At 45.6% G+C, this 14,260-nt stretch overlaps 1 protein-coding gene across 1 annotated transcript in view; it reads left to right on the top strand.

Moving 5' to 3' along the window:
* LOC144827025 (E3 ubiquitin-protein ligase TRIM39-like) overlaps positions 1-1,086 on the top strand; it is a 129,600-nt gene extending 128,514 nt beyond the window's left edge. Inside the window, exon 6 of the mRNA XM_078685491.1 lies at positions 554-1,086. Coding sequence (XP_078541617.1) covers positions 554-1,086 — 533 coding nt within the window. The remainder of the gene's footprint in view (positions 1-553) is intronic.
* The last annotated feature ends 13,174 nt before the right edge of the window (positions 1,087-14,260 follow it).

The following is a 14,260-nucleotide window of genomic DNA, read 5'->3' as shown; positions in this document are numbered from 1 at the left end:
TGGGCACTGTACAGGGCACACCTTCCAGATAGGTGCTGTGCTGTACTGTACAGTGTGCTCCTTCCAGATGGGATCTGTCTAGTGCAGCACCAAACAATGTGTTCTTTCGAAGTAGGTGCGGTATAGTGCAGTGTATTGTATACTGCAGTGTGTTTCTTCCAAGTAGGTGCTGTATAGTGTGGTATATTGACAGTTCAGTGTCTTCCTTTCGCATATGTCCTGTGTAGTGTAGTGTGAGGTACACAGTGCTCTTTCCAGGTAGGTGCAATGTAATGCAGTATATTGTACAGCGCAGTGCTTCCAGATAGATGCTGTTTAGTTCAGTTTACAGTGCACTGCAATGTGCTCCATCCAGATTGGTGCTGCTATTGTAGTGTTGTCCAGTACAGTGCGCTCCTTCCAGGTAGGTGCTATCTAGTGCAGTGTAAATACAATACAGTGCGTTCCTTATGTGTAAGTGCTGTCTAGTGCAGTGTAAAGTGCAGTGTGGTTCTTTGTGATTGGTCCTCTGTGCTGCAGCTTGAATCTCTAATTCTGAACCTCTTCTCTGCAGTGACGGTGACTCTGGATCCAGACACAGCGCATCATGAGCTCCTCCTGTCTGAGGGGGGGCGACGTGTGAGACGGACAGACACAGCACAGCCCCTGCCGGACACCCCCAAGAGATTCACCTCCTGTGACACCTGTGTGCTGGGGAGCGAGGGGTTCACCTCCGGCAGACATTACTGGGAGGTGCAGCCGCTGCAGGAGGGGTGGGGATGGACTGTGGGGGTCGCAGCAGAGTCTGTGGAGAGGAAGGAAGAGATCACATGGTCCCCTGAGGGGGGAGTCTGGGCTGTGGAGAGGAGGGTATATGATGATAATGATGATGGTCAGTACTCGGCTCTCACCTCCCCTCCGACCCTTCTGTCCCCTCGTGAGGAGCCTCTGAAGCTGGGGGTGTATTTGGACTACGAGGGGGGGCGTCTGTCCCTGTACAATGGAGACTCCATGGAGCTTCTCTACACTTTCCCCCGGGCCCCCTTCACGCACAGGCTCTTCCCGATCTTCCGTCTCTACTGGGGAGCAGAGCTGAGGCTGGTGTAGGAGCTGCAGCCCCCCTCCCCTGAACATTACATTCATGCTCCCCTCCCCCACCCCTCGAGGTCCCTGGGGGAGGGGCGCCCCTTGCTGGACTCCAGTGTGAGGGAGGGGCAGTCACTCGTGTGGGGGTGGTGTGATCCTGCTTGTGGTTCGTATGGGAGGGGGGGTGTCTGAGTCTCATGTGGGGGAGGGGCAGTGACGTTCCATCTCTCAGCTCAGTTTTAACCCCTTCTGCTCCTGATTAGTCATTTATTTAACATTCAACACTGACTCCACAAGCACACCTGACTCCAAATACAGGCACTGCGACCACAGACACTGCTGATTACCTACACAGGCGGCTCCAAATACAGGCACTCCTGACTCGAGGCACAGGCACTGCCAGTTACAGGCACAGGCACTCCTGGCTCAGGTACAGATAACCCTAACTTCAAATTCTGGCACTGCTACCTAAACATGGACACTACTATCACTGCATAACCCTAACTCTGGAAGTAGGTATAACAGACTCCTGTCATGGGCACTCACATCTCCAACCATATGCACCACTAACTCCACGCACTTCTGAACCCAAGCCCAGATACAGCTGACTCCAAGCCCAGGCACTGCTAGCTCCAAGCACAGGCACTGTGGATTCAAAACGTACTTACAGCTGATTCAAAGTAGGCACTGCTGATTCAATGCACAGGCACTGCTGACTCCATTACAGCTAACGTGGACTTCAGAAACAGGCACTGCTGACTCCAGACACATGGACTACTGATGTAAAACACTGTCACTGCTCACACATATCTACTACTGCTATCACAGGCACTTCTGATTGCAAGTACAGACACTGCTGACTACTGTCACAGGTGCTACCTATTCAGAAACTAGGCACTACTGACTCCAAGCGCATGCTCTACTGATGTCAAATACTGTCACAGCTTACTTCACAAACAGACACTGTTCACATACTTACAGGTAACCCAGACTCCAATCACAGTCACTCCACAGGCATGGCTGACTACGGTACTGCTAATGCTGACTCCAACGAGGCACTGCTAATGCAAGGAATAAATACATCTGATACAAAACAGGAGCTACTGTCTCTAGTCACAGGCACTGCACATTCAAAATATGCACTGCTGAAACAAGCACTACTGGCCTTAACCACAGGCACTGCTGAATTAAATTACAAGCACTGTTGACTCCAAACACAGGCACTGATGACTCAATTTCAGATAACTCTCAAGTCATAGTCTGTCCAGATCCCAAGAAAAGGCACTGCTCACTCGGTTATAGATAATTCTTACACCAAGCATAGAACACCGCTGTCTCCAGGGCATCTAGTACTGACTCCCAAGCACAGGCACTGCTGACTTAGTTACAGCTCACCCGGACTCCAAATACAAGCACTGCTAACTCGAAACACAGGCACTACTGACTCCACTCAGTGGCACTTGACTCCAAGCCCAGACACTTCTTTCAAATCACAGGCACTGCTCACTCCAAGCACAGTCACTCAAGACTCATTGGAAATAATGCTGACTGCAAACACAGGCACTGCTAAACACAGGCACTACTGATGTGAAATACTGTAACTGCATAATCCACAAACAGGCACTGCTCACTCAATTACAGATAATCTCTCTCCAAACGCAGGTACTGGTAACTCCAGTCACAGGCACTCCAGTCTCCAAGCATGAGCATGACACGCATTCCTGCATTCAAACACAGGCACTGCTGATGCAAAACACAACCTCTCCAGACTGATTACAGACAATGTTGACTCCGAGCCCAGGGGCGCGATCACTATTGATGAAAACACAGTCCCAGCTTAATTCACGAACAGGCACTGCTCACTCAGTTACAGCTGACCTTTGCTCCAGTCACAGGTACTGCAGACTCCTATCGCAGGCACTCCTGACTCCAAACACAGACACTGCTGACTACAAGCTCGTTTTAGTCAAAGTACAGAAACTGCTGACTCTTGACAGGCACTGCTGAATCCAACCATTGGCACTGCTGATGCAAACAACGAAACAGCTGCCTCAAATCATGGGCACTGCTTAATCAAAAGAGGCAAGGCTGACTCCGAGCACACGCACTATTCTCTCAATTGTAAATTTTGCTTACTCCAAGCACAGACTGACTGTGGTACACGTAATGCTCATTTCAAGCACAGGCACTGCTTACTGAATTACAGGTAATCCTGACTCCAATCAAGCCAAGTCACGTCTCATTCAAAACACAGGCACTGCTGACTACAAACACAACTTGTGACTCATTACAGATAATGCTGACTCCAAGCACAGGCTCTATTGATGTAAAACGCTAACTCTTTCCTCCACAAACAGGCACTGTGTGCCCACTTACAGATAACCCTGGCTCCAAACACAGCTACTGCTGATTCTATTCACAGGCACTGCTTATGAAAAACACAAATACTGCTGATTCAATGCAGATGCACTGTGGACTCCATTGCAGCTAACGCTGACTCCAAGCGCACTGTCTACTGAGCACTAAGCGTGTCCCTTCATACTCCATGAACAGGCACTGCTCACTCAATCTCAGATAACGCAGACCCCAATCAGAAGCCGTCCTCCATCTTTGCAGAGGCACTGCTGACTTCAAGCAAGCCATCCCTCACTCCAAGCCACTCCTACCACATGCACTTTTGATTCAAAATATAGGCATGGCTGATTCAAAACACAGGCACTTCAAAATCAATTGTTGATAGACATTGATAGACACTGTTGATTAATACCACCAGCACTGTTGACTCCAAATAAAGAAAATGCTGACTCTCAAGAACAGGCACTCCTCACCAGAGCACAGGCACTCCTCACCAGACCACAGACACTTTTCACCGGCGCACAGGAACTCCTTACCTGGAGCACAGGCACTCCTTACCTGGAGCACAGGCTCTCCTCAGCACAGCACGGGCACTCCTCACCGGAGCACAGGCATTCCTCACCAGAGCACAGGCACTCCTTACCAGACCACAGACACTCCTCGACGGAGCACAGGCACTCCTCACCGGAGCACCGGCACTCCTCACCAGAGCACAGGCACACCTCACCCGGAGCACAGGCACTCCTCACCAGACCACAGACACTCCTCACCAGAGAACAGGCACTCCTCACCAGAGCATAGGCACTCCCTACCCGGCACACAGGCACTCCTTACCTGGAGCACAGGCTCTCCTCAGCAAAGCATGGGCACTCCTCACCAGAGCACAGGCATTCCTCACCAGAGCACATGCACTGCTCAGCACAGCACAGGCACTCCTCACCGGAGCACAGGCGCTCTTCACCAGGAGCACAGACACGCCTCACCAGACCACAGACACTCCTCACCAGAGCACAGGCACTCCTCACCAGAGCACAGGCACTGCTTACCTGGAGCACAGGCTCTCCTCAGCACAGCATGGGCATTCCTCACCGCAGCACAGGCACTCCTTACTGCAGCACAGACCCTTCTCATTGCAAGCACAATTGCGCCTGACTCGGGTACAGCTAATCCTCATGCACAGGCACTGCTGATTGAAAGCACAGTTACTGCTTCCTCCAGTTACTGGCATTTCTATTTCAAAACAGGTCCAGCTGAATAAAAAAACGCAGGCTCCGCTGCCTCCAGTCACAGACAGTGCCACATAAAATACAGGCACTTTCTGATTCAAAACAAAGGCATTGCTGGGTCCAGTCACAGTCACTGTTTACTCAGTTACTCCAAGCACTGGCAGTGCCTACTTCAAAAACAGGTACTGCTAACTCTTAAGTACAGGCACTCCTGACTCAATTACAGTTAACTGTGAGTCCTTTCCTCTAATTTTAAAAACGGACTCTCTGCGGTCGCCCAATGGATGACCACAAACTGTTTACAACTCAACGGCGGAAAAACAGAGGTGCTCCTCCTTGGCAAAAACTCCAGCCTTTGGAATGAGCACTGGTGGCCATCCTCCCTTGGCACCATCCCTCCTCCCAAAACCCTAGTGAAAAACTTGGGTGTCTGGATGGACGACTCACTCAACTTTCGAGCTCACACCAAGAAAGTTGCCGGCACCTGCATTGGCTTACTGAGAAGCCTTAGCCACATACTAGGTTTCTTTGACGCAAAGACCCGCCAACTCATCATCCAAGCCACCATCCTCTCGCGTCTAGACTACGCCAATGTACTCCTTCTTGGCGCCAACAAATGTGAGTTAGCACGACTCCAACGCGTGCAGAACTCGGCCGCTAGAACTCTGGTCGGCCTTCCCCGCAGATGCTCAGCCAGAGCAACCATCAGAAAACTGCATTGGCTCCCGGTTGACTCCAGAATCAAGTTTAAGACCCTCATCATGACCTTCAAAATTCTCAAACTTAACACTCCCCCTCTGCTTCAAGCCCTTCTCACTCCCTATGCGCCGCCACGGAACCTCAGATCTTCCAACCAAAACCTTCTCTGCGTCCCACGCATAAAACTCTGCCGCATGGGCGGACGCTCCTTTAGGTTCCTGGGAGCCAAGATGTGGAATGAACTTCCACATCATATCCGCGCGCTGGACAACTTATCTGCTTTCCGGAAGGCAGTGAAAACTCTTCTATTCCCTTGCCTGTAAACTTTCCTCTGTCCTTGGACCTTCTAGCTCAGGATCGGACCTAGGTTTCAGCGCCGGGACGCCTCATTGCCGGGGCAGCTGTAGCGCTTCACCAAAACTTTAAGATAAGTTAAGATAAGTCCCAGGACAGGCACAGCTAATTAACAACACAGGCACTGCTCACTCCAAGCATATATACTGCACACTCAGTTCTAGATAGCACCTATGTCAAGCTCTGGCACTGCTGAATCCAGGCACTGCTAACAGGTGCAGGCACTGCTGAGTACACACACAGGAGTGCACAAAAGCTCACAACTCTCATATAATAAAGCACTCTTGAGCAATGCTAACTCCAAGCACAGACACTCTGGAATCAAATGTTTTGACTTTGCAGCACAATAAAGAAAAATAGCCAAGTTACAGGAAACATTGACAGTATAAACCCACAGTGCTCAGTGTGAGAGAATGATAGTTTGTCGTGTGATCTTGCATTTCATACTTCGTTGATTGTGATCGGGTTTGATAATGTGCTGGACGGGGGCTAAATAGGCAGTTTTGACAACATAGGAAAACGTTTAGAGTTGTGAGGTTTGCTGTAGCTGTGATGGATTTAAGTCCAATAAAGTGGTCATGTTTGTATAAATCCCACACTATAGCCACAGCTGTGCGACTACTTTCTTCTCACGTGTCATACTCCGTCTTGGGCGATCAGACAGTGGGAGCGGAGATTATGTCCAGTCCAGCTTTTACTTTCATCTCATCCCTCGCTCAGGCCGGACTGGAAATGATGTCCGTGGTCGCCAGGTGTCGAAAGGGTCGTAGGCCCACCTGGGACTCAAAGGTACGGGGGCTTCATTATCTTATTCAACCTCTCTGTGTGGCCTGTAAAGTGTCTGATGGAACCGGTAGTGCGCACAGTGATCCTGCACACGTAAGTAGTACCGCTCCAGGTCAGGGACGTTGAATCCACGCTGATGCAATGCCAGAGTCGCCTGAGCCGGGGGTTGTTTTCCTGCCACTGCAGTCTGACTATCAGCGACAGAAGTGATTGAAAGAAGGCCCTTGTGATTGGGGCAGGAATGAAAGGAGAGATGGAGAGTAAATAACAGAGTAACCAGATCTTCTACTTCGCTGAAAGTGACACCATCCTTTCCGTGGATTAATGAGTTGATGTCTTGATTGACCCATATCCGTTGATATTTGCCTGAACCCTCACACCATTCCAAGGGGAACTCTGAGGCAACTTACTGGTGGCAGCTGTAAGAGGGAATATCTGAGTCTGACCCCAGTTTTTGTTGATCTCAGAAATAGTTCGTAACTTTCTGAGCTCATGCAGTATTGGGTTGAGACTCATATTGAAACTCATATTATCAGAATAAAGTGAAATTAGCAGTCTGCGGCTGGAGTAACTGAGCTCATGGTCCAAATAATGCCTGAGTTAGTGGCAACGGGTCTCACAGCTACCGTTAACAAGATGGGCGGCAGTGGACAACCCCGCCTAGTTCTACAAGAAATTGCTATTGGAGGGGATGTTATACTATGTATTCTAATACGAACTACGAGGACCAGAGTCTAACATCCTGATCCAGTTGATAAACTCCTGGGGCATCCGTACTCTGCAAAGGACGGCAAATACGTACTCCGGTTCAACTCAACTCAACTCATGTGTATCCAATATAGGCACTTGTACCCAATTATCCACTCATCTCCAGGCATAATGTACTCACATGTAGCTCACATTCTGACGTCTCACACGTAGTAATCGACTGATGTATACAGAGCTAGCCTGAATGACATTGTATTTGTACCCTGTCATTCACTTGTATACACACACCCTCAATAGGTTAGAGATCACCTATCTCCTTTGAGGCTCACACCCTGTAATTCACTAGTATAAACATTCTCTCAATAGGTTTGTGCACACCTGTCTCCTTTAAAACTCACACCCTGTCATAAACTAGTATACACACTCCCTCAATAGGTGTGAGTACACCTATCACCAAGGAGACTCACACCCTGCCATTCACTAGTATATACACTCCCTTAACAGGTTTGAGTACATCTATCACCATGGATACTCATACCCTGCCATTCACTAGTATACACACTCCCTCAATAGGTGTGAGTACAGCTAGCACCATCATGAGAACTCACACCCTGTCATAAACTAGTATACACACTCCCTCAATAGGTGTGAGTACACCTATCACCATGGAGACTTACACCCTGCCATTCACTAGTATACACACTCTCTCAATAGGTTCAAGATCACCTGTCTCCTTTGAGACTCACCCCCTGTCATTCACTAGTATACACACTTCAATATGTTTGAGTACACCTATCTCCTTTGGGACTCACACCCTGTCATTCACTAGTATACACACCTCCTCAAAAGGTGTGAGTAAACCTAGCACCATGAGAACTCACACACTGTCATTCACTAGTATACACACTCTCTCAATAGGTTCAAGATCACCTATCTCCTTTGAGACTCACCCCGTCATTCACTAGTATACACACTTGAATAGGTTTGAGTACAGCTATCTCTTTTGAGATTTACACCCTGTCGTTCACTGGTATAAGCACTCCCTCAATAGGTTTGAGTACAGCTACCTTGCAGTGAAGATGACGAGCTCAACATCACCCTAGTAGACATGGAAAGACGTTTTGAGACGCATGGCTACCCTAAAAACATTCTGACCGGGGCCAAAAAGAAACTTAATAAAATCAAGAGACCTGAAACTTTGAAGATTAAAGACAACAAGGAGATGACTGGGAAAACAGTGAGAATGATCACTGAGTTCAACGCACTTCACCACTTAGTCAAGAACAGTATGACTAAACACTGGGGTCTGCTTACAGATGACACAGTACTTAAAGAAATGAACCCACCAACCCCACAAATCACATTTCGTAAAGGGAGAACACTCAGGAACAGGTTGAGTCCGACGGTTCCACGAAGTGATATGACCCCCAACTGGCTAACACAACGGAGCGATGGGTTCTTTAAATGTGGCTTTTGTACCATGTGCAAGTGGGCCAGACATAAAACAAAGCAATTTATTGGTCCATCTGGGGAATCCTACACAATCAGAATGAACATCACTACGAAAAATGTAGTATATATTATAGAATGCCAATGTGGTAAGAAATACGTGGGTAGTACTATAAGAGCTCTGAAGGACAGAATATCAGAACACATGAGGGCCATACAAAAGCGCGACCCTAAATATCCAGTAGCCTTGCATGTAGCCAAATGTGAACCTAATGTGGAAGACTTCCAAGTTTCCTTTTTCGGAATTGAAACAGTGCCTGTCCATATCAGGGGGGCAATCGTGAACTAGCTCTAAGACGCAAAGAAGCAACCTGGATTATGCGTCTTCGTAGATTAGAGCTGGGTCTTAATTATGATCCTGAACTGCAATTCTTTCTAGGAGACTAACAACCTAGTGACTCACGAACTAATGTTTGCTAATTTTTTGGTAATCTTTGTGTTTTATCTAATGTAACAACAACAACAGTGTTTTTTGTTCTTAGGAATTATCTGATGTCATCTTCTAAGTAATTTTGTTTTCGCTTGTGTTTGTAACCAGACAATGTTTATATCGAAATCACTTACTCGGTGTTCACGATAGGGTTAATAATTTCGGAATGGGTTTTCGAGTGGATCGATTCATTTTTTACTGACCATGAGACTCATTAACTTACTGAGAAACTAAACTTGGGTCAGCATTTACGCTACCTACGAATTTTAACAATTTCAGCAATTTGAAATCTGACTATAGACGCTATTATACTCCCATTTCTCACTCAATTTTCTTTATCGTAACTGGCAGTACTGGATACATACACGTATCTAATATGCCAGTTTTATTAAACTTTAATTATTCTCTAACAATGGGCCACCAGACAAAACGGCACCTTAGTGGACTCGTTAGAATAGTGAACAATACTTGGTTCACTTTTTCTTAACCATGAGACGCGTTTCACAGTATTAATTTTGACACATCACCTTTTATTTTATTTTATATAAAAAGATTTTTTATCTTTTTTATCTTCATCATTCTACTTACGGCTCATTATAACAGCAACCTTTCCCGTAACTATCGTGAACCGAAAGAAGGCCGATTCACTCCATTTGATAGAGAAGTAAGTATTTCTTCTTCTCCACGCCAACCTTTGTAAATGAATAGCACACTTGCCTGTCTAGTTGTTTACTCTCTCCTATGAGTTAGCACTACTTAAGCCAGTTTTACCTCCGGTCACATGTCTGTACCTGGAACACGGCAACCGGGAACCTTGAAAGAGGGAGATCAACATCGACAAAGTAAGAAATCTCTCCAAGTCACATTAAGTTTTTGTGCTCTACCAAAAACTAAACACACTAGATACCAATCATATATTGGTTCCAGAAGCGTTTTCAATAGAAAACACCGATATTCTAATTCACTTGTGTTCTCAACAGGACTTTTGCCTACGTTGACGAGACGGCGCACCCGCCCACTTTCAACGTTTTTCTCCTCCCGGTACACTTGACTTACGTTGTATAACAAGGTAGGCACTCGTGATGACTTGCCTTTTGACGCCTTTTTCTAACACTGCTTTTTCATGTTCCTAAAAATCTTAACAACTAGACCTTGTACTTACTGGGTCATATGCATTTGATATCTCCCAGATACCCCTTTAACATTTTGGACCTTGACCTAAGTCTTCGAGCAACGCCCGGACGGGGCGTTCCACTTTGACTGATCATCTCGTAAATATTTCCTACGAGGGTGAGAGGCTTTTCCGATTTATTCCACTTCACCTCCTAACTGTTTACCTATGATACGGGTCTCATACGATCTCCCTTGCTCTCTTTCTATTTTCTCTGTATCACTTACAGACACAGAACAGAGCCGTGTACCTTCGAAAAAACTACCTAGTTTTTACTGACAGACGACTAGAGATCTGTACGGATTCTTTCTAGTCTCCTAAGTTTTCCTCCATTCAGGTATAATACGTACCCAATAGATTACGCACACGTAAGGGTTATAAGGTCTCTTTACTATAGATCTATGCAATGCAATGCATTAAAATTGTTCGAGACTGCTTGATTCCGAATTTGCGATGACATCCGTATCTATTTCTTTTTAATTAATTTTTGTAAAAGAAAGCACCAATTCCAAGTCACCTGGGGTCACGCGTTTACTGAACAAATGAATTTTTCACATCACCATTTTTTCACATCACCATTTCACCCATGAATTCGGCTTCTGTTTTCTCTGTCTCTATGACCATTAAACATATCTCTTACCCATAGATATTTCTATGGTAGTGTGTAACAATGTACAAAGTCACATATAAATGGCATGCTTTGTTCACATTGGGTTGACATCATCAATTCACTACCTTAATGTGTTATAGAATGAACATGTCTCCAAAAAATGTATCCTTATGTTTTTATCCAGCCCTGAAGATTCGCAGCTTGTTCCCTGCGATGAAACACGTGTTGGCTAATAAATTGGAACAATAAACTGAAGTATCCACACTAAGAACGAACTGTGTTTCTACTGATATTACCCATACCCAGGATTATGAACTTATTCTCGGAGATGAACTACATGTTTGGATTTGTTTAAAAACAATATCTGTTAATTGTAAAATACTAATATTACAGTCACAACCTGTCATCACATAAATGTTTAAGTGCAGGGGCATAGCTGTTTTTCTATAGTTTCAGTTGATCAGTTTTCTGGTCAACGTTCTGAGCGGTTTAGAGGTACTACCAATCGCCTCATTGCCTTAACTTATCAAACATTCTGAACAGTACTCTGCGGGTACTCAGGAAGTGCGCCCACTTAATTCTAGAAGCCAAAAGACCTCTCAGTTGTTTTCATAAGACAGAGTGGTAGCAAACTGGCCAAACTGATTTTATTCACACTGAAAAACATTAGCGCCACTTTTACAGAGTTTGCCAGTGAACCGCTATTTTTGTTTTCTTGTCTTTGTTTTCCCTGGACTTGGAACTAGTGCACCAGTCCTGGAGGAACTGCAATGTGTGGATTCGGAAAACAAAATGTGTGCTGCGGTGCGGCGTCCAGGAATGTGGTCTTTTTACCATTCTGCTTACGTTTTGTAAGGATATAAGCAATGGCCATTGAAATGGGTCCATTCAGGGCCCTGTAGTCGTGTCCTTAACTTTTCAGGCAAAAGCACTCACTGATTTCTGAATAGTGAGTGTAAAAGCATTAAGGTAACCATGTTGTTCCTGCTCACATTTCCCATGGTTTGCAAAATTTTGCATTCCCTATAAGTGTTTGCTTTTTCCAGGATGTTGTTACTCTTTTTTTTGTAGGCCGCATATTGCTCTCGTCTAGTGCGTAATTTAAATTGAGCCGCATCCAGGTGTTTATAGCGGGCAACAATTGGGTTGTAGTTGAAGACAGTGGGAGTTTTTCTCAGTGGGGCAGTACGGTGTTCAGTGGGGGAGAGGATGTGGCACTATGGTCAGAGCTGCTGAATTTGGAACTGGGAACCAGGTTCAGTTCTAATACCCAGCCCACCAGACCACTCTCCTGCGAGAGTACAATCACATGCTAGACCTTAGAAGGCTTTGCAACACCTTAGAAGTCCTGGTGTCTTTGCAGGTGGACCCTAGCATGACAAGTGTAGGTTAACCTTCAAGGCTTGTTCACCACTATCCATACTGAAGTTCACCTCCAGTCTTGCGGGCAGGCCTATGAAGCAGCACACCCTAGAACAACAGTCACTGAGGTTACAGGACCCTAGAGAAGGGCCAGCTCTAGGGCGGTGCAACCAGTGTGACCGCACCGGGTGCTGACTTTAGGTGGAGGCATCATGTTTGCAAGTATATAATGGTTTTAAAAACGCTTGCTGCCTCCTTCCTGGCCTCCAGCAATTTTCGGCAACAATAAAAATGTCATAATGACTCTGGTGATTAATGTTCTTCCTAGAGAGAGATCAGAATTTTGTCTAGTGGACGTTTTGACTTCTGGAAAGGTAGCTCAGAGGGTTAATGTACCGGCTGCAAAGAACATGCGCCATGCAGATCACAAAGTGCACATAATGTAAATAGGTCAGTGGGCTACTGCTTTTGTCAGAGAGATCCTTTTGTTACTTGCAGTTTATAAGTTAAAATCCTAACTTAGAACAGTGAGCTATTAACTGTCTTCTAAGAGCTGCATACAAACTGCAAGGTATAAATTAGAGCGTTATGCCCCCCCCCCCCCCCCCCCCCAGTCTTTGATTATCCTAATGTCTCAAAAAGTGTTCTTTTGGACAGAAATAAATTCTGATTATTAAGGAGAACCCCCAACCATGGTATTACGTTTTAAATTCCAGGTATTGTGTTTCTCCAGACCAATCACTATAAAACTATACAGGCTACTAGTACTGTTGTCATGTGACTCCTACACCTTGTAGTCCTTAGTCTTATGTAACATTTTCGTTACAGTGATTTACACACATATTGATTGTCTCTGTGTAATGTGTGTGATGTAAAATGCTCTGACACCCTACAATGGTATGAGTGGCGCTGTAAATCAAATTAAAAGCATCTGAGAGAGAGTGGTTATGGATACTTGGGGGCACAGTTAAAGGGTGGTAGTGAGGGAATCCATGGCAGAGGTGGTCATTGGGGGGCACTAACAAACATTAATGCACAGGACACCACCAGGGCTATGGCTGGCCCTGCCTTTGAGGCCAGTCTGCCTCAGCCATAGTTATACTTCCATTGGCCTTGTTTCAGCAGCAGTAGCTGCAACTCACCAGGGATTGGCAATGCAGGATTTGCACGCACACCAAACTAAGTTTGCAAACTTCACAGTCTCCCTGCTTCATTCACAAGCACTTTTAACATGTGCTGCCTGCTGTGGGGCCACTGGAATTAACTATGCAGCAAAGGATGACAACATTATGCCATAGTGTTGACTAAATATTGCATTAAAAAAAGGCTGAAGCCTAATGCAGTATATTTTCAGATATTTTATTATTTTGACGGGTGTACACATACTAACAGTCTCTGAAAAGATTTTGCCTTATTAGTACCAGTGTAACATGCAAACCCAGCAGTAAGAAAGGTGACCAGTCAACCTTTACAACAGGCCATCCACTCCGCAGCAACACAAGTCACATTTTATATTAACTTTTGATATGTTTGAGCTACAAACAATTTATTAGTTTAAATGGTCAGATCACGCAGCAGATCTTGTATTATGAGGCAAATATGGCAGAGCCATAATTTTTGAGAAAACATTCATGTTTGAACTGCTGTTGTGGAAAAAGGGAGAAGTGCTGATGACAAACTCCATGGCTCAGAGACAAATGGCTTGTGTTTCCACATTTTATCGTATTTGGTACATTCTGTAATTAGAAGCATATCCCTCATGGTGAATATATTTTAATGTCAATAACTCATTATAACCTTAAATAATCATGTGTATCCATTGGTTGATTAAACTGGGCAGTGAAATGCCAAATCAATACTAAAAATTGGGATGTCTGCGCATTCTAGCCACACCTCTGGCTCCACCCACAGATCCAATCCTTGGGTTATTCCCGCCCACTGATTCTCCGCCCACTGTTACCCTACTTTTTTTCCCCCACTTCGAC

Source organism: Lissotriton helveticus, chromosome 4_1 (assembly GCF_964261635.1).
Source record: "Lissotriton helveticus chromosome 4_1, aLisHel1.1, whole genome shotgun sequence".
Classification (NCBI taxonomy): Eukaryota; Metazoa; Chordata; class Amphibia; order Caudata; family Salamandridae; genus Lissotriton; species Lissotriton helveticus.
This window is presented reverse-complemented; position numbering and strand designations above follow the sequence as displayed.